The sequence below is a fragment of the Girardinichthys multiradiatus genome, chromosome 13 (genome assembly GCF_021462225.1).
Source record: "Girardinichthys multiradiatus isolate DD_20200921_A chromosome 13, DD_fGirMul_XY1, whole genome shotgun sequence".
Lineage (NCBI taxonomy): Eukaryota > Metazoa > Chordata > Actinopteri > Cyprinodontiformes > Goodeidae > Girardinichthys > Girardinichthys multiradiatus.
Window position 1 is genome coordinate 17,859,915 of NC_061806.1, and position 25,506 is coordinate 17,885,420.

Consider the following 25,506-nt stretch of genomic DNA (forward strand, 5'->3'; position numbering starts at 1 on the left):
AAGCCTTTCCCTTCCAAACAAGCACAGAAGGTTTTTTCTTTTTTTTTCATATATCAGTAAAGCCTTACCTTTTATTCCCCCTTTATTCTGGCAAGGCATCTAAGAGCCGTGTCAACCGTTGGTAGAAAACAAACAGTGTTAAAGTAAACGTCATCTCTGTGAAGGAGTATGAAAGAAATTAGAAAAAAAAGGCAAACATAATTTGTTGTCAGCCTCTGTTGTTGTTGCTGCAAACAGAAACATATTTTCCTCCCATCAATCTCCGCTCTTTGAGTCAGGCAGGTTGAGTCACAAAGAAGTCAAACATGCTCCTTTTCATCCCCTTTTTCCCTCCCTCGCTGTGCTTGTTTTACCAACACCAATATGTGGTTATTAATTACTGCGTGGCCTCTGCTGCTGAGTCCAAACATCCTGAATACAGTGGCAGAGTGACTCACCAGACTGGAGCTGTCCGAGGGGTCTGCCAGCAACAGAATACATCACACACTTTAACACCGCAGCCCACCACTGGCACCTGAGAGGACGGTGTGTTAGCACTGCACCCTGCTGTTTAATACCGGTACTACAGCGAGGCACAGACAGGTCTTCAGCTCCATCGGGAGGCAAGGGAAGAGACTGCATTCATTTAATACTTAATTTTGCTATGGTTGTAATGAAATTAAGCACCACAAGTGAGACATTTTGTCACAGAATCAACTAGAGAGACATTTTCCTTCATAAATATTATTGTAACATTTTATCCTCAGGACACATAAGAAGGAATAGGGCATCACTGAAAGACTGTGCATCCTCAAACAACTAGCGTCTAAATCCCTATAGCTGACTGATTTCCTTGGGGAATTTTAGGTGATTCAAATGTTGGGATATTTTCAATAGGTTTAGCATTATAGGACTGTCGGAGTAGGGTTACCTGGTGCCTGGTGTAGTTATGGGCCTTTTTCACTTGATGAAGTTAAAAGGCTAGATTTTGGTTGAAACAGAACGGAAAACGTGCAATTTCACAAGAATAGGAGCCTTGGATAAGAATTTAATTGATCTTGTGTGGAGTTTGCACTGCAACCTTTACACTGGATGATGTACAAAGATTAAACAGTTTTAGCAGCCTGAGTTGGTTTCTATTGTGGGATCTCATTTTGTTATTTAAAATACACAGCAAAAACAAGTACTTAAAGGGATAGTTCAGACTTTTAAATTCAGGTTCTGTGATTCTCAGCAATAGTTCGCCTACCTGCAGTAGAAAAATATCAAAATGCAGTAAACTGGTGGTAAGGTGAATTACTCCTCGGAGAAGTGAAAGCCTAAAAGCCAGTCAGACTAACCTCCATGTTTGTTTTAGCTAACTTTAGCCATTTAAAACAACTGAAACTCAAAATGTGGCAGGATAATTCCCAGACAATTAGAAGTTTGCTGCTGATGAAATACAGTCCTGTCAAAAAAATGTTTACTCTACTCTTGGTAGACTTGGAAAAGACTGACAAGTCGCAGCAGATGAGGTGGACTGATGCAAGCAGGAGACTCAACCAATGTAAATCTGCTTTCTAACTTGGACTTTGTTCAGCTGAGAAACTTACAACAGGTCACTTAAAACAATTTAAATGATTAATATCAATTAATGCAGCACTGTATCCTACGTATATATACTTTCCTAGTTTAAGATGTTTTAAAAGGCTCAAATCAGTTAAGGTCTCTGTCTGACTACTTTTAGCCTTTGTCACTATGAGGATTTCTTCACTTCTCTACAAACTCACTGTGACATGACATCTTTCTACTATAGGTGAGAGAACTTCTAGTAACTTAAAAATATCTGAATTATCCCTTTAATACTTTAAGACGCTCAGACTGAGGATCCTGTGAGGATGGTTATGGAGGTTAAACCTAAATGTTGACAAAATCTTACGAGAGCCAGTCAAATCCTAACAACTGATCTTCTGGTGGATGAAAAAATTTTCCAAACTCATATTTGGCAAAACAAATGTTTACACTTAAACTTTGAATGCCCCACCTCCCGCCCAGTGACCGCTGAAGATACAGACGGATGGATGTTAACAGACCTGAATGTTAGATATAAAGCAGTGGCTGGCTCAAAATCTTTTTGCATTTAAATGAGGAAAAAACTGAATGTATTGTATTTGGGAACAGTACACACAGTTGGCCTTGATTCTTCTCTCAGCTACACCTCTACCGTTAGAAATCTTAGCTTCTTTTACTTACAGCTCTGAGCAGAAACCAAAAGGTTTTTAAATTGTGATGACCTTGAAAAGGCTGTCTGCTCGTTAATTAATTTGCGTCTGAACTACTGTAACTCCTTGTATTTTGGTATAAACCAGTCTTTATTAGGTCGGCTCCAAACCATCCAGAATGCTGCTGCCCATCTTATAACAAGCACTAGAAAACAGAATCACATCACAACGATACTTAAATCCCTTCACTAGCCCCCCATTAGGTTTAGGATTGATTTCAAACTTTTAATGCTTGTTTTTAAAGTTCCAAATGGTTTGGCTCCATTGTATTTGTGTGATCTTTTAACTGTTTGTGTGCATGGCCGGGTCTTGCAGGCCTAAAATCAGTACCTATTGGAAGAGCCCATGTGTAAACATAAGCACTGGGGTGATAGAGCCTTTTTTGTGGCACCTTCTAGACTTTGAAATAAACTCCTGGCCGAATTAAGACTTATCTCTAACCTGGGCCTCTTCAAGTCGCGACTTGAGACGACACATCTATTTAAGATGGCTTTTAATACTTAGAAGTGTGACACTTTTTACATCTATTTTTTGTTACTTCCTTTCCTATGTCTTTTTTTTCCTCTATCGTTGTTGTATTGATCGTTTTTATGTGATTTATTTTATTTTACTCACTGTGAAGCACTTTGGTTAACCTAAAGGGCAATGCAAATAAATTATTATTTGTATTAATATTATGAGAGCAATTTTCTGTGTAATCACCAAACTGTTTGCACAGAAAACAACTAGAAGCAAATAAGTACTTAGAAATAAATGAACAAACTGTCCTATTTTCAGCTCCACCCTCCTTTAGAAATCAAGTTGTACTCCCTTCAGTGTTTTCAGCAATAATCTAGACCACCTACACAGTGGAAAGGAACAGCTTTCAGAGCCTACAAGGTAAAATTGGTGCCCTACCTCAAACACTGCATCACCAGGTTTCCTCATTTTCCTTATTTATCACATTTTTCAAAATGCAAACACTGTAATGTGACACCCATTTTACAAATCAGCCCCACTGCTGAGTGAACACATAAAAAAGCCCAGTTAAATCTTGGAAAATTAAATGGTTCTTTTGTTCTGAGGCAACTGGAAAGATTTGCCGCAGCCTCGCCTTTGGGGAGTAATTGCGCAGAAACACACACTCCTGGTTTTGACAGAGACAATTGATCAAAACAGACTAATTAATGTATGTGTTTTACATATATTCATTTCCGTATCAAATATTAATGGAAATAAACGTATTTGTTTTTCAAATGAGCACGGGGCTATCAAATATTTCAGACACACTTCATTAAAGATACAGAGCCAAGAGCGAGCATGCATTTTTAAAGGGCCACAATTCACAATGGAGTCTCGCAGAGTCGGCAGCTTAGTGGTGCTGGCCTAGATCGGCTCTGCAGAAAATGGGAGTACTGCCAGAGATCAAGATCTTCTTGTAGAGCAGTCAAAGCCTCTTTGGCCTTCATCTCCGGTGGCATATGTAAAGCAAATATAAAAAACAGCTCTCCGGCTCTTTAGGTCCACCCACGAGTAGTTCAAGTAGATTTCTTTCAGATATTTTATGCTGTTGTGTTCAAGTTTATGGAAATCTAACATCACAGGCTTAATCAAACACTGTTTTCTAGCCGTTACAAGTGTAGCGGAGGAATAGAAAGCCAAGAGACCTAACAGTTATGACATGTTGCTGCTGATTTTATGTAACTGAATGATTAATTGAAATGGGGTTGTGTTCAAAATAATAGCAGTGTGGAGTTTAATCAGTGAGGTGATTCAGTCTGTGAAAAAAAAAGGTGTCAAACAGATCGTTGAAGACATCGTTCAGAAGATCTGTGTGCTATGATTACAAAGTTGGCTGGAGGAGGGACAACATGTAAATTAGTGCAGAAAAAGATATCCTGCTCTGCTGAAATGATCTTGAATGCTTCAAAGTGGAAACCAAAATGAGAAAGCTGTGGAGGAAAACTGAAAACTACCTTTTGAATTAATTGAAGAATAGCTAAAAATGACGAAGAAAGACTCACCTGATGATCAGCTCCAGTGAAATCAAGGAAGGCCTCCAGTTAACTGTGAGTACTGTGACAATTAGTAGACGACCATGTGAACTTAAACTCCTGCAAAGTCCCACTCTTTTTCTCATACTACGGAGTCGGTCGTAGTTATAACCAAGGATCATGGATCAGTTTGAATACCAAAAACTTGACACGCTCATTTTGCCTTATGCTGAAGAGGAAATCGCTTGAAGTTGGTTTTAACCAAACAACGATGCCAAACACCCCAGGAAGCAAACAGCATCTTGGCTCCTGACCAAAAATATTAATGTTATCAAATGGCAATCTCAGTCCTCAAAACCTAATCAATTAATCTTTTTCCTCATAGTTTGGTTTGGAACGCTTTCATTTTCACATGGGAGGCAGAAGTAGAAATGGTTTAAGTCTTGAGGAGATTTAATAAGATTCCTTGTGGCACAGCTGTTAGCACTGTTCCCAGTGTTCCTGGTTGTGTTATGAGTTCTAGTCAGAAGGGCATGGAATGTGATTCTGGGCTTTAAATGATTTTACCAACAATGATTTTTAAAAACAACTGGTTGTACAAGTATTTATTTAGTTAATTCTAATCCACACAGGGTCAAAATTATGCATATAACTATATGCATACATCCCCAGTATTATTAGATTTACTTTCCCTTCACCGAGTTGCACCTCAAATTCACAGCTTTCCCATCAGCAAGCATCTGGAATAATTCTGGCTGGTCATTTGACCGATCGTTTCATCAGAAATGGTAGGCTTAATCTAAACACACCAAAACTGGTTTTGAGACGAGAAAATCAGGCTAAGATTAGGCTTCTGCAGTGGTTTTTCCAAAGCTCTTGCCTAAATGTGGAAAACATGCTTGAAAACAGAGTTCATGACAGGAAACCAACAAATTTAAATGAACTCTACCATTTCTGGCTAAAGGAATACTAACCAGAATTATGCCAGGACATTCTTAATTGCTAAAAGCAAACAATAAAAATGTTCCAATAAATCATTAAAAGTCCAAAGCCAACATTCATCCTAATGATATGAATGGTCTCCCTTTGATTGGCTAGGTTTCTGCTGGGTGCTCTGTTTTTTTCACAGAATAGCCCAAAGACCTGCATGTTGCATTCACTGTAATAATTACTGATTCACTGTAATGTCACGTATGGTTGATTTTCCCTTTGTGTTCTGACAGTTTAACCTAAAAGTTTAGCTAAAATAGTTTACTATTTAAAAAAAAAAAACATCTTAGTGTGTCTTGTAGTGGTACAAATGTGGAGGTTTTGAGCAAACTGGGTAAGACAAGTGGGGAATTAAAAATATAAAGAACTGGGAAAATTGCCATTAAGAAAAGCAGGCGTTGCAAAGTGTGTTACTGCTGTGATAAATGCACTCAACTATTTTGCTGTAATGTAATGTGTTGTAATGTAATCACTCAGTGTAATCATAAACGATACATACAGGTTTCAGGGCACCAAGTCATGCCTTATCTCAGCTACACAGTGCCAAACTACATTTATTGTGTATTAGATGGCTTCATAATAATGGAGTCTAGCCTGTAGTCCAGAGCTCCCACCTCCAGATGTTATGTCATAGACAATACAACAACGAGCAGTAATTTATTTCAGTCTACAGCACGTTAGTCAACATGGGTTGTTTTAAATGAGCTTAATAAATAAAGCAGAACAAACTGCAAAACTGCAAGAGAAAATTGTGCAATAGTTCATCTGGCAAGAAACAGTTTAATGTAAAAGTAATATAAAAAAACATTTAAATCAGAGCTTCAGAAATGTGGATGAGTATTCAATGTCTCCTTTGATCTTCTCAGTCTGCGGTAGTTGAATCCTATAAATTAAGATATCCTTCAAAATATTCTGCGACATCAATCTCCAGGTCAGAGGCTAGGCGAATGTCACAGAGAGGGTGATGAGAATAAGAAAGTTTAATTGTGGATTTAGTGTTACTTAAAGAGGTGATGCCACACTGAGATAAACATGACCGTGTAGCAATTATTTTAGCAACTTGATACGACTGAATTCAAAATGAGCATGTTGTTTTTTTTATGTAGATAATAGCTTTCTCCTGTTCCTATGTCATTACTCACAATTTGATATTGTAACAAAGTTTCTTTATTTTTCATACATTTTATTTTTTGACTCACAGTGCCTGTTTGTAGTCATATGAACAGTAGTTTTGCAACTGACCTGAAAACATTCTCAGGTACAGCGCCTTGCAAATGTATTCATACTCTTTGAACCCCTTTTTTTTATTTTCGAATTTTGATACCTTGCAGTTGAATATTTTAGTGTATTTTGGAGGGATTTTATGTGTTAAACCAACACAAAGTAGTGCTTAAATGTGAAGTGTAAGGAAACTGATACAATACAAGGCTTTGAAATCTAGGTGCTTTATCTGCACATGCATTCAGACCCCTACATAAGATCCAGTGTTCAGTGGTAAGATGAGAACAAAGATAAACAGCTTGACTGGCAAAATGCTGTGTGTGATCAAAAGACATCACCCTGAGCACATCACATCCACAGAAAATGGTGGTGGCAGCATCGTGCTATAGGAGTGGGGCTACAGTGAGACGGAAAAACTAAACTTTTTGGCCTATATGGAAAAAGCTATTTTTGGCAAAAAAAAAACTAACACCTCACGTCACCCTGAACACACCGTCCCATGTTGACACATGGTGGTAGCAGCATCATCAGTTCTAGGAAATGCATATCTTCTGCAGGGAATGGGGAAGTTAATTAGAGTTGTTGGGAATGCTGAAAGAAAATAAATCTGTGCTGGAGGCTCCACTTTATGCAGAACAGTGACAATAAACATAAAGCCATAAATGCAATAGAAATTGAAAAAGATCAAGTGATAGAATGGCCCAGTGAAAGCCCAGATCTAAATATATTTGAAAATGTGTTAAGATCTGAAAATTGACATTCATTGCAGCCATCAATCCAGTATGGTTGACCGTATGCTATTTTTACCAAAAACTGGACAAAGATTTCAGTCTTTATATTTGCAAAGCTGTTAGGATCAAATCTGAAAAGATAAAATAAGTTGAAGTTTGTGGACGTTATGTGAAAAAAAAGATACTAGTTTTGCCACACGGTTTGAAGCACCTGTTTTACACAGTTGTTAAATTTCCGATTGTTTGCAGCTACCCAAAAGAAATGGACCTAAATGTGATCCTGATTCACATGGCCAAGAAACTGGTAACTGTAGTGAGAGAAAAAGACATTTCTGGCCTGTCGCAGAATAAAAAGCCGCCCTCACCTTGTTGCAACAGGTATGTGGCTTTGATCTTTATCTTTTAAAGCATGACTCAGTATGAGAGCATGCTGACTCATAGCTACCATACAATGATCTGTTTAGCTCTTTGTAACACCCACAGATGGAAAACATGGCACTCACTGGAAAAGAAAATCTACTTGAATCCACCTGTGAAGGTTTTACCTCCTGACTTGCCTCTATCAATAATCTTCTCTTCCAGAGTTTAAAAATACACCTCTTGTACAACTCAAGTGCATCAAAGTGGAATTTTTGCCTTCTAGTTCACTGAAGACAAACTCCTACCTGAACCCTTGTACCACCAGTTGTCTTCCTATTACGCTGTAACTTCATCTGTTACTCTACAACAAAGTCGCTACACGTCAGCTGGAATCAAATCTGTGATTTTCTGGAATTTCATGGCATTCATTCTATTCAAAGCAGGCTCTGGTGATGATTTATTTAGTTCTGCAACACTGCTGAAAGCATAAACTGTGACTGACGCGCCATCAGTCATAAATATGCAAACATTGCTACTTCAATGATCAGTTTTACATCAAGTACTTCATTAATTCGTTCAGGATAAAATTTTACCTCGTTACAATGAGCAAAAGCCGTTTGACGGAAATCTTCATTGAACTTCTGAGTGCAATTACCCAATATAAACAGCAGAGGGAGCGCTTTGATCTGGCTCCTGCGTTGCCTGAAGTCGTGATCCCTTTGAGCTTTAGTGAGTCATTTCTCAGTACCACGGTGTCCTGTGCTTTCCACGTGGTGGTGAGTCACCCTCCATCAGAGAGAGAACATGTAGGGCAGCTTCTGACCGACATAACTGATGAGCAAATACCTTGTAAAAAAAAAAAAGAAAACAGTTTGCCATGCAGACAAGCACATCACAAATGTTGCCACGAAGAAAATGGCTATCTCACAGCCCAAATTTGTAAACAGCCTCCAGATATGTCCTTAAAGAGAAATCAAGTGCTCAGTTGTGGTGAAATAAAACACACCAGAATGCTTTCTATTTCAATTTATTTATCTTTAAAGAACCAATACGAATTGGGGGATGTCTTCAAAATGGGTACAATGATAAAAAACTGACCATTTTCATTCTCCTCCACCCTGTTTGTCAGACCACATCCTGGGCTCAGGTTGTATGAGCTAAAATCTGCATATTTTTGGGAAATTCTGTAGCCACCCCCCCCCCCATCATTTGGTAGAGTGAATGTTAATGTGTGCGTAGGATGCTCAGCAGGGTCTGATGGGCATATCTGAGGTGTACTGATTATTGCACTACAACAAGACTTAGAAGGAAAAAAAAAACATGGCTCTTACATAGTTACTTAAAAAAATAAATTGGATAACAAAGTGCCCTAACCCCTGCCAAACTCAACACTGCCACACTTCTCTTGCGAATAAATATGATGTATTCAGACTCAGTGAATCCCTAAACTGAAAGTGACTTGAAGCAAGTGAAGAGCACAAAAAAAAAAAAAGAACATTACTGCATTTTCAGGTGAACCTTTTGAGTTTTGTGCAAAAACAAAAACACAATCAAAATGTGTTCAAAGTTAAAAATTTTTTTTTTTTTAAAGGCCTAATAATGAAAGAAAATGAAAACAGAATCAAACATTTCATCACCATGTATGTGTAAAAATAAAAATTCACATAATGGAAGGTAATATCACATGATTACAACTTAAGTGAAAAAGTAGAGACAAGTACAGGATGGACTCGAGTGGAAAACAATTCTGGCCCGTGGTTTGGTTGAGCTGTAGAACCGGGAGGCGGGCCCATCTGTGTGCTTTGACCTTCCATTCATTGGTTCGGCTGGTGGATTTCCCCAGATGTAGTTTCATTTTGTTCGATCATTCGATTTCTCTCAGATCACTTAACCATGACTCAGTGTTTACAAATCATCACAACAATTACTGGTAGCACTCATTTTTTTGTTAAAGATCTCCCCGTTGTTGGAAGATTCCAAACTGGATGTGCATCAAAAACAGATGCACAGATGGGCAGCCTACTGCACGCAGCAGTTGTGGCCGTTATCTTTGAACCGCAGACGCATCTTGGATCTGTATTTCTCGAGGTAAAGAAGCTGTTTGGCGTTGAAGGCTCCACGTCTCTTCCTACAAAAAGCAGAGGACAGAAGTTTTAGTTTTCTAATTGAGAAAAGCAAACACTTGCAGCTCTGACGGGAATGATTTACATTTTAAAGTAATTTACTTCTTTGCTTTCTGACCATTTCTGACTGGCAACAAGAACCGAGAGCAGTAGAAAACTTGGCATTCCTAATGGTAAAAATATGGTTGAACCTGAAGGCTAAAGCTAACAGCTAGCTTAAGTTCAAGCTCATTTTACTTCGACATCAGGAGTTGCTCTGACCAGAAATGCTTTAGATTTTGTCTCTCAGAAAATGTTTCATGTAGGAAGATTATGTGCGGCACACCGCCTCCTATCTGCCTTTCCTGTGTGAATAATCACTGGGTTCATCAATAACTGATGCCCAGGTGAGGACTGTTCAAACGTTGGGTGTAAACCGCTAAGAGACTTCATTCGTTTTAAGACTGTAGAAGCCTGCTTTGTTCCTGGCAAGCTTCAGCCTCCACAACCAGTTGGGCTTGAACTAAATGAAGACTCAAATGTACTTATCCACTGCAGGTAAACTATTTACTGCTAACAGTCTTTCAACATAACCTCAGTCCAAAAAACAACTATTCTTTTAAGTCTCTAAAGCACAAAAGCAAGTCGAGTACTCACTGCCTTATGAACTGCACGGCATCTTCATACTTCATTCCTCCCTCAATAAGGGCTAAGGCCACCAAGACTGGAGCTCTGAAACGTAAAAGAATTCAATAGAGTGGTTAAAGCAAGAACAGTGAGAACAGGAGATGAAATACGGAGGTTTCCAGGGCTCCTTGGTAATAAAAGAGGGGGAGGAAGGTAAACCTGGGAAACAGGCCTGGGAAATCTACAGGGGTGTACAAGTTCACAGGTGCCCTGCTGAGGTGCTGTACTCGTAACTCTGTGATAAGTTACAGTAAAATGGCCTTCTCCTTTCTCACCAGAGGGAAGATGGAATGAGGAAAAGTAAATAAATATAGCACCTCCCTGAACCACTTCGCAGGTCTGATATCAGCTCTAACATTTGCTTCAGCTACTTTTTTAGCTCGGACATTTTAAAGAGGAGCAGTGCATGTGAGACTTCAAGTGTGAAGATATCGCCTAGCATCTTCTCTGTACAAAACTCACTCAGATGAGTTCAGTAAGTAAAGCTAAATGACACTGGTGGTGTTTTCAGAAAATACCAGTCTAACCAACACTTGGAAAAACATAAACTCTGGAATGTCAAGAGCAATGCAAAAAAAAAAAAAACAACAACAAAAAAAAAAAAACCACTAGAAGCTACAGAAAACTGCTGGGCTTATTGAGGACTTGTGGTTAGAGAACACATTTTCACACTAGTTCGCCCACATCATCCGCTTCTGCCTGCAATGTTTTCACACTTGTGTTATTTGACACGACTTAACTGTAATTCGCAGTCACACTGAGATGTGACTACAACAGGGCATAACTTCACATTACCTGTGCAACCTCATGTCATGACAAGCGGATCGTATGAAAAGTTAATTGCCTTATTTTGTAGTCGGAGGACAGAACTAAGCATTGTAACTAAGGGTAGATTAGATTATCTAATCAGTTGACTTTAATTACAAAGCCTTAAGGGGACAGGAGGAGAAAACAACAGTTCGAGTTACAAGATGAAACTCAGCACAGAGAACATAGACAATCAACTCAAGCTGTGTCATGTCTGGTGAAGAAGAAACAGGTGGTGAAGAGAACAGCTGAACGATGGGAAGATTAGAGAAAAACTGACTTTTCTGACACTTTTCAATTGTGTCCTTCCGGCAGCAGTGTGTGAACTCTCTGACCTCATCTAGATGGAGTCGCCATGTTACAAGGGATGAAATCGAGCCTCGTCTGACCAACAAAAGTCCCGAAATAAGCATGGGCAAGTTCTCAATGCTTAGTTTGGACTAGCTGATGCTACTCTGAGAACCCTTTGATTTCTTTCCTTTCTAGAGACAAGGAATGAGTAATATAAAACTGGATAGAATTGTCATGTGGAACAGAAATTGCATCACAAACTCTAAAGCGTCTTTTGGTGCATTTAATGCGACAGATGACCACAAGGTGGAATGAAAATTATTCAAATAAATCCAATTGGGAATCGGAGGCAAGATTTGAAAAACTGATGTTCATGGATGCTCTCCATCCAATCTCAGGTCAGGTTCTGAAGACTGGACAAAAACCTCAGTCTCTAAAAAGCCAAAGCTGATTGAAACATGACCAAACACACTTGCAGCTACAATTGCACCGAAAAGCGGTTTTACAAAGTCAAATGCATGCCACCCGTTTCAGATTTTCATTTCACACCCCTTTTTTAGTACAGTGAGCGTGAGTTTAATTCAGAGGTAAAAACAATATTTGCATGAAGAGTACTTAAGTTTTTGTCTGGAAAAAGTTAGACTACAACATGCACACCTTCCCAGCCCTGCCACACAGTGCACAGCGACACAGCAGCCAGGTTGCTCTCGAAACTTGGTGTTAAGCAGCTTGAGCCAGTCGTCCACGATCTGTGTGGGAGGGGGGGCACCATCATCGAAGGGCCAGTCCTGAAATAAAAAGAGCATAAAGTGAATTAATTAACATGAAACACTGTTGAAGGTAGAGACAAACCTGCAAAGAGATGCTTACAAAGACTTGTATGCCCTCTTTTTCCACTGGAGCCTTATCGTAGGTGGCGTCACAAACTCTCACCAAAGTGTTCACCTCGAACTTTTTCAGTTCCTGACAGCCATCAAATAATGAATTTTAGTCTGAGGGCTTTAAAAGCAAATATGAATACAGTCAAACACTAATAAGGCCTCACCTCGGTAAACTTGTTGAGCGTAGCATTGGTGGGATTGTGGGTGATTAGGAACCTCATGGACTCATGTTTAATCTCGACTGCAGCAGGGCGGTTCATGTTGGCGAGACGGCTTAAAAAAAACCAATTACAATACAATACTCTTATAAAACAAAAAGCGACTTTTGGCTCAGATGTACAGACTGCTAGGAGCTTTATGTGATCAGGGAAGGGTAGAATAAATAAAAAAGACAAGACGTGAAGAAAAATGGGTCAGGAGAACAGATCTTCACTGTGGGATGATTCACAGAAAATAAAGCAACAGAAACAGTCCACAGTATTTGGGGGATGTGAAAAATGTAAATGAAAAGCAAATCAAAAAATAAAACTTGAAAAAAACAAATGGATGAGACTATCCAGAAGTCATCCAATGAGTTTACCCCATTCAGGAGAGCTGTTTGTGATTGGCTGTTCAAGGAGAAAGTGAAAAGCAAGTATTTTTCGTATTGGTTGGGATGGTGGCAGGGCAGTCAGGCCAAGGACTACGCAATATCCCAGAGGAGGGCCTTTTGGAAAGGTCAGCAGTTCCTAATGTGCTGGCAGTCAGGGGGGTTTCTGGGTAGCGTAGTCCCTCGGGGGGCGGCCGATTCACTTCTCCACTGAGGTGAGGTGCTGTGCCTGGCAGAATTCTCCGGTCACACACGCCATATAGGTACGGCTGAAGTCGGCACAGAAAGTCTGTGAAGGCAGGGGAAAGAGGTCACACGTTTAGCCTTTTATTTTCAATGCAGATCCATTTGCATCAACAGAACCAGTGCACATTTCTCACACTACAGAACATCAAAAGTTGATCTGCACAGGATATTGACGTCCATCTGGTCAAACCCCTAATCAGCGCCACAAACACAGAAATGTTATTTTTAGAATGTAATAACCACTTCTTAAACTGTGTGACCTGCCAATTGATATTTCACTGGTGACTGATGGAGACACAGATGGTGTTGAAACGTTGAACTTTGCACAAGAAAGCTGAAAAAGGATCATTGAGCTTCAGTCCTTTGCAAGTTTGATGTCCTTCAGCTGTGCAGCACCTGTTTCAGTCTGTTGGAAGATGTGCTTCAGTTTTTTTATCTACATTTCCTGTGTTCAAAAGTAAACGGTCATTTATGTCATCCAAACTGAGTCAGAGCCTCACCTCTTTGTCAACGAAAGTCTAAAAATAATCTGCTCCAGTTTACTAAACATAAGTAAAGAGACTCAGGACTAAAATAACTCAGTTTCTTACCCTTCATGCTCCAGACCATTATGCCCTTAGCCCAGTTAGTACAGAATTACAAATACAACTGTCATTAAACAAGAAAAAGCATTTCCCCAAGCATCGGTTTCCACTTTTTTTTATTTTTATTTCTTATAATCCATATTCTTGTAATGCAAAAACAGAACAAAAGAGCAAAGTGTACCGGAGTCAAATTCCTTGTTTGTATGTACGAACTTGGAAATAAAGCTGATTCTGATTATAAAAGTAAAAAGCTTGTTTTAGGACCTTATCTTTAGAGTGCTTCAGGTAACACAAACCCCCTTAAATTAGAACAGGTCAGTGAACTGAAACATGTTTCTGCAGCTGAAACGTGTCCAAAGGTTTGGGTGAGCATGAGTGGCTCCAGGTCAGCGTTACCTTTTGCCAATTTGTACCCACATGTTGTCATTTTGTCGACATCGAAGTTCTACAGTAAAAATGAATAACAACTCGCATGGATAACTTCCTTAGATGATTTTTGGGGCTCCTACAAATTTTTAATTAAAAAATTGCAGTTTTCCCAGCTCAATTTGCTAGACTCATCCCCTCCTCTGCTCTTAGAATGACAAAGCTTCCCAAAATATTATATCAAGTTCATTTTAATTTAAGCTGTTCTTACGAAACCGGCCTTTATTACACCCAATATGAAGTGAGCAGTGGCCAGCAGCTGATTTTTTAATCAGTAACATTGCTTTTTTTTAAATGTGAAACACCTTTGGATTACAACGCTTTCTAAATTCACCACCTGTCACCCACATGGAAACTAATAATATGCACAGCAGGGCACACACACGCACACACACACACACACACACACACACACACACACAAAGGGATCCGTCTCAGAACAGGTAATGTCTGGTCTGCAACTAGCAAGGGAACAATCAGTCAAAGTTCTGCCAAGTCCTCGACAATCTAAAGCCAGCTGCCGCAAACTGGCTGAAAACATCTCAGAGCAACATTAGACAGAAGTGTGTGTGAGGGCCTGTGTGAAGGGGGGGGGGGGGCTGGCTATCACCACTAGGTACACACAGAAGTGGGCGGTATAAGGCTCAGACTTTAGCAATGCATCGCAGACCATAGTCACACGGTGAGGATTAAAGGGTGGGCAAAGATTGAATAAGCTCCAGCACCTCAGTCCCATGCTCCCTTTTTAACTCCACAAGAATGACCAGTCTTGATTTTCCGTCACCGTTTCTCTCACTCAGTCAGAGCTCAGGAGACTATTCAACTAAAACACAGTGAATGCACATTTCAGAGTGTCCCAGTTGAACCTGCTACATTTCTAGGTTTTAAAAGGGGAGAAAATCCGTTTAAGAGATCCAGGAACATAATGCCATCCTTAGAAACCACAGCAACATCTTTCCTTTACTCCCACCAATCTAGCCTGCTGTTGCTTATCCTCAGTCAACCACCAGCCACAAAGTCAAAGAGATGCATCTACCCACTCTTAAGAGCTGAAATTTTGTTCTTCCCTCCATCTTCTGTACTTGGCAACAGCTACAGGGGCACTCAAACACAGCCCTGAATATTCCCCCTGCCCCCCCGCTTTCAATCTGTGACAGCCAGGATCCTCCGTGACGCCTTTAATTACTACCCTCAAGCTGCCAGGAGCAGAACAGGGGGGGGGGGGTTGCATGTAGACAGTTCAAGAATGGGGACTTGAAAGATTTATTGAACTTCTGATTCAAGACGAGGCTGGTAAGAGGTTTTACCATTTGAAACGTTAGGCTACAAAGATACAAGAGATAAACAAAAAGGCTGAAAAAAAAATACCAACACCAGAACCAGACAACACAATGACTCCCATAATGACAGGTTATGGCAAAAGAAAACAAAAACCAAATAGACTGGATGGTTAAGCAGATTCAAAAATGACACTTCATATTGTTTGTTATAAAGACTCAGCTGGCAGCAGGGTTAGAAAGAGAAAAGGACAGGATGACACAATTTGAATGTCAGCATGGGTACAAATGAATGAAAGGGTAGCAGAGTTTTTTTTTGTTTTTTTTGTCATGAGATCTGAGCAGGCCTGAGCATGTCTGCTTCCCTTTTAGATTTATAGCCGCTTAACATGCTAATAAGCAAACAAAATTCACGGTGTTGACGGAAAACCAGAAACAATTCTGATAACTGTTACACAACTTCTTATAAAATAAAGAAGTATAAAAATAAATCATATTTATACATTGGTTGCTGCAAAATGTGCATGTTCATCTCCCCCGTTTTTGAATGTCTCATCGATAAAAAATGATCAAGAAAAGATACAGTTCCAGTTAAAATGTCATGCCTTTGTTCCCCTTTAACAATGTCCCTTTAGAATAAACTGTTCCTGAAATATCACTCCCCTAAATATGTTTTGTTTAATTTGAATTCCATATTTTCAGATGTAACCTGATTTGTTCAAGAAAATGTATAATGAATGGATGTAGTACAGTAGACCAAAAGAAAAGGTAAAAAAAAAAAAATGAAATAGATTTCATTGGTTCCTCAATGCAGATAAAGACAACTTCAGGGGCTTGGTCTTTAAAGTTTTTAAAGAGGAAGTCAGTAAATTTTGGCAACATCAGACCAAACCAGATTCCTGGCAGGCTGTCATCACAACACTGTCAGGAAGGCATGCAAATTATACTTGAAATTTGCAAACTGGTTCTGCAGCGACGAACCGTGTCGATGTCGGAAGAACAAGATGCATTTGCAGTGTTTGTAGAAGAAAGAACACGTTTAACCACACAGGAAACAAGACGTGATGCATCAATAAGCAATGAGAGCTTTAAGTGAAAACATGTTAACAGCTGACGGTTGAGTTCACAGTGAATGAATGAGTTAATGAATGGTAGAGGTATTTTATGCTTGTGAAAATCCAAGACCTATTTTTTTAACCTATCCCAATCAAGTTTTTACAAGCCATTGTTTGTCTCCTATAGTTCAATGTAATATTTGTCTTTGTTACAGAAAAGTTTTCCAAATGTATCTTTCTTAATTCTAAATAAAGGACTATATCATAAATAAAGAATATACATTACACAGGTACTTTGGGGATATATAAAATTCATTCTTCAGCTAGAAAGGCTTTGCATCGTAGGCCCACACCATGTCCACACACACAGACAGCTCTACAGGAAAAGAAATACATAGCAGCTGCTATTTTGTGCCTGCATGACCATGTACAAATTTATATTCTGAACTGGGCAAAAGGTCGCTATGTACAAGGAGAGGCCAACACAGTGGGCTACTTTGTGCCCTATTCCCACATCACGTGTGCGCCGGATGAAGCAGTGGTAAAACTGAAAGGAGATACAGAGACAAAAAGTCAGAGTTTATAAAAAATAAATAGCTGACTGTACACTAAAATCTCCTTTAATGAAAAAGAGCAGAAGGAGACAGAATAAAGTGGTAAATGTAGGAGTAGTGGTAGTACCTGATAAGAACAGTACTATCTGAGAACAGAGAGGGACTTGCGAACCACAACATGCGATAAAAAAGCAGGATAACGAGAATCAGGGCATGGGTAACAGCTGCCAATGCAATAGTTTAGAAGACTTCAGCAGTCAGGAAAAAGTATACAAAGTCAAAAAAATCTGAATAAAAGTAGCGTTATACCAGAGTTACAATTAATCTTTACCATTAATATCCACATAAAACATTAAGTGGTAAAGTTATCACTTATGCAAGGGCCTGGAGAAAGTAGAATTGATAGCGGCTGATTTAATTGAAAACCTTTCATTTGGTTCAGCACTTTCATGCAACATGACTCCTTAACTAACAATGAGAGCGTCTCTTGACATCCGATAGCAGTCAGGTGGTCTATCACCACGATTCTTGCAACACACACAATATACAATACAACACAGAGAAGTAGGGTAAACAGATAGAAGCTGGCTCGGGTAATGCATTTACTACACAGGGAGAAGGGGTGTTGTACTAAAATTAGAACACACACACACACCAATATGAGGTTAAATGTCCAGCCACAGATACACAAACTAGAACGACATGATGGCAAAACAGACATTTAGCAAACAGGAATGTCTGAGGCCATCTTTTTCCTTGTGAAAGATGTTCTATGCATCTCCGTCTGGTGGTTTGAGGTCGTGTGTCTCCTCGCTGAAGTTTTGTCTGGAGCCAGACTGGGCAGGACCAGATCATACTGCCTCGAAGCAGCTGGAGGCCCAATTTTCTGTGTCCGATCCTCATCCCTTGGCGGGAGGAGGAGGGGTGGGGGTTTGTCCGTGGGACGTGTATTACAGAAGTGACATTTCATGGTTTACCTAAATTTGAAAGCCACAGGATGCTGTCAGCCCCCAATTACCTTTTATTTGGGAGCTTTCATAAAATGTAGTTGTCAATATCAATTTTGACATAAATCTAAGGGAAAACAGGGATGGGTGGAGGCTGTCTGTTTTAACAACGTATGCAGACACCATCTGTAAGAACTAAAATAGAGCAAAGTGTCACAGACATGTCCGTCCCTGTGACCTCTCCAAGTACTAAATAACAGATAACCGATATACCTGGAAATGTCAAGGAGTTCAAGAAAATAAAGTTTACAAGAAGAAAGCTGCTACATCTGTGATGTTCAAGAAAACTGAAAGAGGACATAACAATGTGTCTGCAACATTAAACAAGACAAAACAGAGAACAAGAACAAAATAAGTGACCGTACAGTTAAAATTCAAGTCAGGATCACTTCTGTCTGACACCCTAGCTGGTCCATTCAGTTACATCATCTGTGGCTCTCACCTCCAGCCGGGGCTAATTCTAGCCAAACTTTCACAGCACCTACAACTAATTCACATGCTGGAAAAATAGTGTAACCAAAGTTCAAGGACCTCAATTTGCAGACCTCTCAAATCCAGCTTGCTTTTCCATTACACAGAAACATTAGATCATTGTTTATAGCTGTTCCAACACGCTTCGTTTCACTTGAACTCACCTGTACCCCTGAATGAAGAACACAAGTCAGGAAGGCAGTTTGTCCCTCCTAAAGCATACTTGGCAAGTTTGTAGGAGGATCGTTTCAGAAATTTCAAAATGAGAGAAATGTCTACTGCATTCCTCTTTTCTTTTTACCAGCAACGATTTAAACAGAAGTATTCACAGGCTCTGTATTTGTTTTAAGGTTTGTTGAAATACATTTTGGCAATAAATACAGGGGTTGGACAATGAAACTGTAACACCTGTCATTTTAGTGTGGGAGGTTTCATGGCTAAATTGGACCAGCCTGGTAGCCAGTCTTCATTGATTGCACATTGCACCAGTAAGAGCAGTGTGAAGGTTCAATTAGCAGGGTAAGAGGACAGTTTTGTTCAAAATATTGAAATGCACACAACATTATGGGTGACATACCAGAGTTCAAAAGAGGACAAATTGTTGGTGCACGTCTTGCTGGCGCATCTGTGACCAAGACAGCAAGTTTTTGTGATGTATCAAGAGCCACGGTATCCAGGGTAATGTCAGCAAACCACCAAGAAGGACGAACCACATCCAACAGGATTAACTGTGGACGCAAGAGGAAGCTGTCTGAAAGGGATGTTCAGGTGCTAACCCGGATTGTATCCAAAAAACATAAAACCACAGCTGCCCAAATCACGGCAGAATTAAATGTGCACCTCAACTCTCCTGTTTCCACCAGAACTGTCCGTCGGGAGCTCCACAGGGTCAATATATACGGCCGGACTGCTATAGCCAAACCTTCGGTGACTCATGCCAATGCCAAACGTCGGTTTCAATGGTGCAAGAAGCGCAAATCTTGGGCTGTGGACAATGTGAAACATGTATTGTTCTCTGATGAGTCCACCTTTACTGTTTTCCCCACATCCGGGAAAGTTACGGTGTGGAGAAGCCCCAAAGAAGCGTACCACCCAGACTGTTGCATGCCTAGAGTGAAGCATGGGGGTGGATCAGTGATGGTTTGGGCTGCCATATAATGGCATTCCCTTGACCCAATACTTGTGCTAGATGGGCGCGTCACTGCCAAGGACTACCGAACCATTCTTGAGGACCATGTGCATCCAATGGTTCAAACATCGTATCCTGAAGGTGGTGCCGTGTATCAGGATGACAATGCACCAATACACACAGCAAGACTGGTGAAAGATTGGTTGATGAACATGAAAGTGAAGTTGAACATCTCCCATGGCCTGCACAGTCACCAGATCTAAATATTATTGGGCCACTTTGGGGTGTTTTGGAGGAGCGAGTCAGGAAACGTTTTCCTCCACCAGTATCACATAGTGACCTGGCCACTATCCTGCAAGAAGAATGGCTTAAAATCCCTCTGACCACTGTGCAGGACTTGTATATGTCATTCCCAAGACAAATTGATGCTGTATTGGCCGCAAAAGGAGGCCCTACACCATCCTAATAAATTATTGTGGTCTAAAACCAGGTGTTTCAGTTTCATTGTCCAACCCCTGTAGGTGTACAATTAGACAAATTTGCCTACAATTGATACGATATATATCAACATAAACTGTTTTTATGTCATTCCACATATGGCGGAAATACAGAGAGTACAAACTGATTCTCAAAGCTAGAATTAGTGAAATATGGTGCAAGGATTGTTTAAATAATGTACAACCAATGGCTGATTTCTACCAAAAGGCAAACACTTTAAAAGAGTTAATACAGAGCTGACCCAAAAACGTTTCATTCTCTAATCTCCAACGTCATCCATGTTGAAATGAAGGGCATCTCACTAACTTGTGTTCTACTCATGGTTTATTGTTCTTGGGTGGAGCAAAAGCGACAAGCCCAAGGATCATTATAATAATAATTCTGAGTATGTTCTAAGAAATGCAAACGTTCAACGACAACAATTAACCCGCTAAAAGTGTCTTTACAGTAAGTCTCTAGTCACTATAACACATATTTGTTTTATTTATTTGAATGAGAGGTGAGATGCAGCTCTCAGTTATACTTAATGAAGAAGTAAACAAGAAATTACACAAACTACACATACATAAAATTCTGTAATTGGAGATCAGGCCTTTTTTATAGTGAGGACCACACCATTCTCCCCCCCTACACTAGTTCTTTCCAGTACTATTCTGGCTATATTGGCCACATTTCCTTAGCAGTGAAAGCTGGTGTTTAGGAGGAGGAGTTGCAGGGATGCCTCCAGGGCCTGTAGAAACATGAACTTCTGATACGATGATGATACAACTTACAATAGCCGATATAAAAATTTTATGTCACTAGAATCTGTAAAGTCAAAATTCTCAAATTAAGCCAAGGAGAATGACTTGGGTTGCTTAAAACAATCTCTGGTGTACTCTCATCGCCTTCTGCTTGCCTCTAGGACATCATGTCTTGTTAGAAACATGAAAAGGCTCAAATTTTAAAATTGTGCTGCAAGTTAGTTTCTTTTTAGACCAAACAAATCTCAAAGTCCCAAATTTGGCCAGAGACCATTTTTGCCAGACCCTGAAACGAGTTCAGAGTCAATCTACACAGATTACACTGTACCGACACTGGCTTTTATTGCGCTGATCTCGCATTTCCAGCGCATGCTTCTCGGAGCACATCTGGGCTTCGCAGCAGGGTGGATTAGACCGCTCCTAATGTAAATTAGGGCTGAAGCAAACCTTGGCGAAGTGCCCTGTAGCAGCAGAGAACAAGTAGTGTAAATCCAAGGTTACAAACCAATGAAATAACAATCATAAAAAAAAGAAAAACTGTATGTATTGTATTTCTAGAAAGCACAAATTTAAAACATATGGTTCCCCATATTAATAGTGTTTCTCTGGTTTAAAATGTCCAAAGTTCAAAACGAAGTGCCAAGATTACAAGTGTCACATAATTAAAATAAGTTATTGCAAAAGACTTCCGGAACAATCTGGTCAAGCCATGTTAAAAAAAATAAACTTCAAAAAAGTTATACCAAAAATCTAGTAATAATCCAATAATAATAATGTCCTACATGACTTTAATATGACGTTAGGTAACAGAAGGAGCATACCTGCATGCTCAAAGAAAAAAAAAAAACACGTCAAGGACATGGAGTGCTGAACTTGGCTGTCAAAGTAGACCATTTGGGAAAGCATTCAGGAAATGGGAAACACATAAAAAGTAATGTACGCAAAACCCTCCCTCTGTCATTTATCATGCTTGAAAGCATACGAAGTCAAACACAATAAACAAGAAAGCAAAGACAAAAGAATAATATGCAACTCTAGTTAAGCCTCTCCTCCTTTTTTAGCTTCACCAGTTAATCTAGTGTAACAAGCACAACACTAAAATACAAGACATGCCTGGACAAGCCAGTATTGAAAGATTGAGGCGTAAATGCAAAATTCAGCTCCGGCGATCCCAGACTGTTGTTGCGCCTCTCACGACCTGCCCTCTCCTGGGGATTTGCAAACAGCAGGCTCGGGCAGAAAGTGATACGTCAAGGCAGTAGATGCTGCGTGACTGTGTTTTGTTGACGGAATTCTGCCACATTTCCAAGAACAGATGTGGGAAGCACTAGTACATGTCGTTTCAGAATGTTTCCTAGAACAGAACCTTTGTTCGGTTTAAAGATAATTAAAGAAAAAAAACAAAAAACATTGCGCAATGTTCCACTTCAATGCTCCCTTTTATGTTGTATAGAAAAATTCAGCGCATTCCTTAACTTTAGATTAGTATGCTTTTACTGCTTCCTAAAACATCGTTTCCTGCCAGGTTGTGACATGCTGAGAGTCTGGCCCAATACTCTTTACCTCCTCTCCAAACTTTTCTAAATACCAACTTTTATCACCATTATGTAGTATTTTACTTATTATTGTAAAACCAGTGCCATGTTTTACCAAAGATGAATTTCACTACTTAACCCTTTATGACTGGCGGAAGCGCCGGCACTCCCATTTGCATATCTATTTTTAAACGCCTGTAGAATTGCGACCAGAAAAGCTAGAGCAATACTTTTTTTTTTGCAAATGAAACTGGAGAGTTCCACTTAAAAGTTCTACTCACCATGTGTCCCAGAGCACAGTTTTTATTTTCCAGAAACTGTTGCAGAAATCCAGTTAAAAAAATAAATAAATAAATCGCAAAAAACAAACATTAAAATCCAGACCAATGTGTACTTCCTACATCAGAATACGTGTGATGACATTGGTGGATGAACTATCACATGGTTTTCTTTCACACCAATGCCCGCAACAACCGGAAGTCATGTCATTTCCCAGGAATGGTCTTTTTTTCCCAGAAGTTGTAGTTTTTCCACGGTAAACTTCGCTCGCACTTTCGCTTTCGTTGTTTTTTGTACTTTTTATTATTTGAAGATGGTCTTATGAATATATATGTGTGCTCATAGGTATCTGGCACACTTAGAGATTTAATTACTCTTCTGTAAATAGTTTATTTTGATGTACATATTATCTTTTTTCAAACTGTTCACAATGTACATTTTCTGATCGTTTTTGTCTCTGTTCATAAAAATTAGTGTATTTCAAAAATGAAGTTACAGACACACTCCAAATAAATTTCCTGTGGTTTGAAAGGGTTTTGTGCAACTTTTTTACATTGCAATTTTTGAGGAATACAGCTATGATATTTCTGTATTTAAGAAAATATGTGCAAAAAAAAAAAACGATTTTAATTTTTCTGGTGGTTAATTGCATTTTTAGCAATTTACTTAGTTAATATGGAGTTATTATATACAAAATATTAAAATTTAGGATGTAAGGGTTGTATTGATGTATAGCAAATTGAAATCCTCCACAAAAATGGTTCTACGGCATGTACAAATGTAAAAATATGCTCTGGCGAGCTTGTTCTATGGTGGGTCACAAAGGGTTAATCAGCTTGTTATTTAATTTTGAACATTGTGATGTTACAGGTGAAGAAGTTGTTTCAACATTGCCTTCTTTTCAAGGTCAACAGAACTGTCAAAATTTTATTAATCATGTGATTTCTTTTTTCCCCCCCAAATAAGATAATCTGAAAAAAAGTGTCACAAAAAGACAACAGCAGGTAAATAATCCGTATCTGGAGTCTACTAGATCTACCAGATTAATAAAGAATGCTCAATTTTCAGTGACCATAAGACATTTTTCTTTGATTGGGAGACAAAAGTTAATACAACAAATGTGGTTCTGAAAACCTACGATTCAAAAACATAATTCACAACACAATTTTGGCAATAGATACCAGCAAGAAATGCGAGGAAAACCAAAAATAGGTTTCTTTTACAGCCTCTGTGTGGGTGGGCAGCATTCAACACAAATCTACAAATAAATTAAAAATGCAGAATGATACACAATGCATGCAACATTTCTACAGGTGATATATAAGACCATTCTCAGCTCTGTCCACAAGTGAACATTTACCCTACGGAGCAACATGCACAATGGTGACATTCCCTTCAAGAGCAGGTAACAAAGAGACAAAGTCACTGATTAATCTAATGCTGGCCTAGTAGTGGAGTCTACTGTTAATTTAGCAAATTTAGTATACTTAGATGCAACAGAGTTTAAAAAGAATATTTTAAGAAAAATGCTGTATTCATATTAAGCATAAAATATGTGTGTCCAAGGTGAACAGCATTTTCAGAGCTTAAGGAAGGTTTGCTTGCAAGTCCCAGGGGTCTAGAGGCCAAAATCTCAGACATGGGCAGCTCCACAATGAGGAGACATCACCTCCAGCAAATAAAGGAGTTTACCTATGAACCAAGGCAGCCAGTCTAAAATCAGCTACAACTTTTTGACCATCAAGATGGCGCCGACGATGGCAGCCTTGGAGCTTCGCTCTCTCTTTGTTTTTGTATTTTGTGTGTTTTTATGTTTTTCGAGCCACAGTTCTGTGGTGTCGGGCCACAATCCTGTGGTCTCATTCAGTAGAGACGAACTTTTCAACATCAGAGAGTCCTCTCTTGGTTTTTTTTTTACCATCTTTCATTGATCCGAGGTTCACTGAGCTCCTGGCAAGCGGAGTTGCGGCTCTATATGGGATTCTGCGCTGAAAACGGCGGAGGGGAAACCGTGCTGGCGCGCTGGTAAAGCTCCGCAAAAGAGAACTTCGCACACCACTGCCTTCAATCCACCTGGCAAATGTCCGCTCTCTAAGCAACAAGATGGACGAGCTGCTTCTTCTCACCGGTAAAAACACGGACCTCCGCGGATCAGCGGTTCTCTGCTTTACCGAGACATGGCTGAGTGAAAACATCCCGGACCGCGCACTGCTGATGCCGGACTTCCAGCTGTTCAGAGCGGATCGCAGCGCGGAGCTATCGGGGAAGAAGCGAGGAGGCGGAATCTGCTTTTATATAAATGAAAGTTGGTGCAGACGTAAAAGTGCTGGGAAAAACATGTAGCCCGGATCTGGAGTCATTTTCCATAATCTGTAAACCATTTTACTCACCGAGAGAGTTTTCCTCGTTTATAATAATTGGTTCATATTTTCCATCACATGGCTGCACCTCTGCCGCGGAAAAACATCTTGCTGAGCTGATTACAGATGTGGAGAAAAAATACACGGACTCTTTCATCATAATACTGGGAGATTTTAACAGAGCATACCTCTCCCATGAACTCCCCAAATACAGACAGTAAGTGTCCCAAAAACACACTGGACCATTGTTACACAGCTTTAAAGGACTCATATCATGCTGTTACCAGGGCTGCTCTGGGTTTTTCGGATCATTATCTAATCCACCTCATCCCAACCTACAGACAGAGACTAAGAGCTTCCAAACCCAATGTTCACACTGTTAAGAAGTGGACTGAGGAATCAAAGCAGATGCTACAGGCTTGCTTTGAATGCACAGACTGGACTGTTTTTGAAACCTCAGCCAGTGACCT

General features: G+C 39.7%; 1 protein-coding gene across 1 annotated transcript in view; it reads right to left on the reverse strand.

Moving 5' to 3' along the window:
* Positions 1-8,526: 8,526 nt before the first annotated feature.
* ptp4a2b (protein tyrosine phosphatase 4A2b) overlaps positions 8,527-25,506 on the reverse strand; it is a 29,541-nt gene continuing 12,561 nt past the window's right edge. Inside the window, exons 2-7 of the mRNA XM_047384270.1 lie at positions 12,864-13,161; positions 12,448-12,556; positions 12,273-12,365; positions 12,060-12,190; positions 10,275-10,349; positions 8,527-9,643 (exon numbers count right to left, since the gene is read on the reverse strand). Coding sequence (XP_047240226.1) covers positions 9,535-9,643; positions 10,275-10,349; positions 12,060-12,190; positions 12,273-12,365; positions 12,448-12,556; positions 12,864-12,868 — 522 coding nt within the window. The 5' untranslated portion in view covers positions 12,869-13,161 and the 3' untranslated portion in view covers positions 8,527-9,534. The remainder of the gene's footprint in view (positions 9,644-10,274; positions 10,350-12,059; positions 12,191-12,272; positions 12,366-12,447; positions 12,557-12,863; positions 13,162-25,506) is intronic.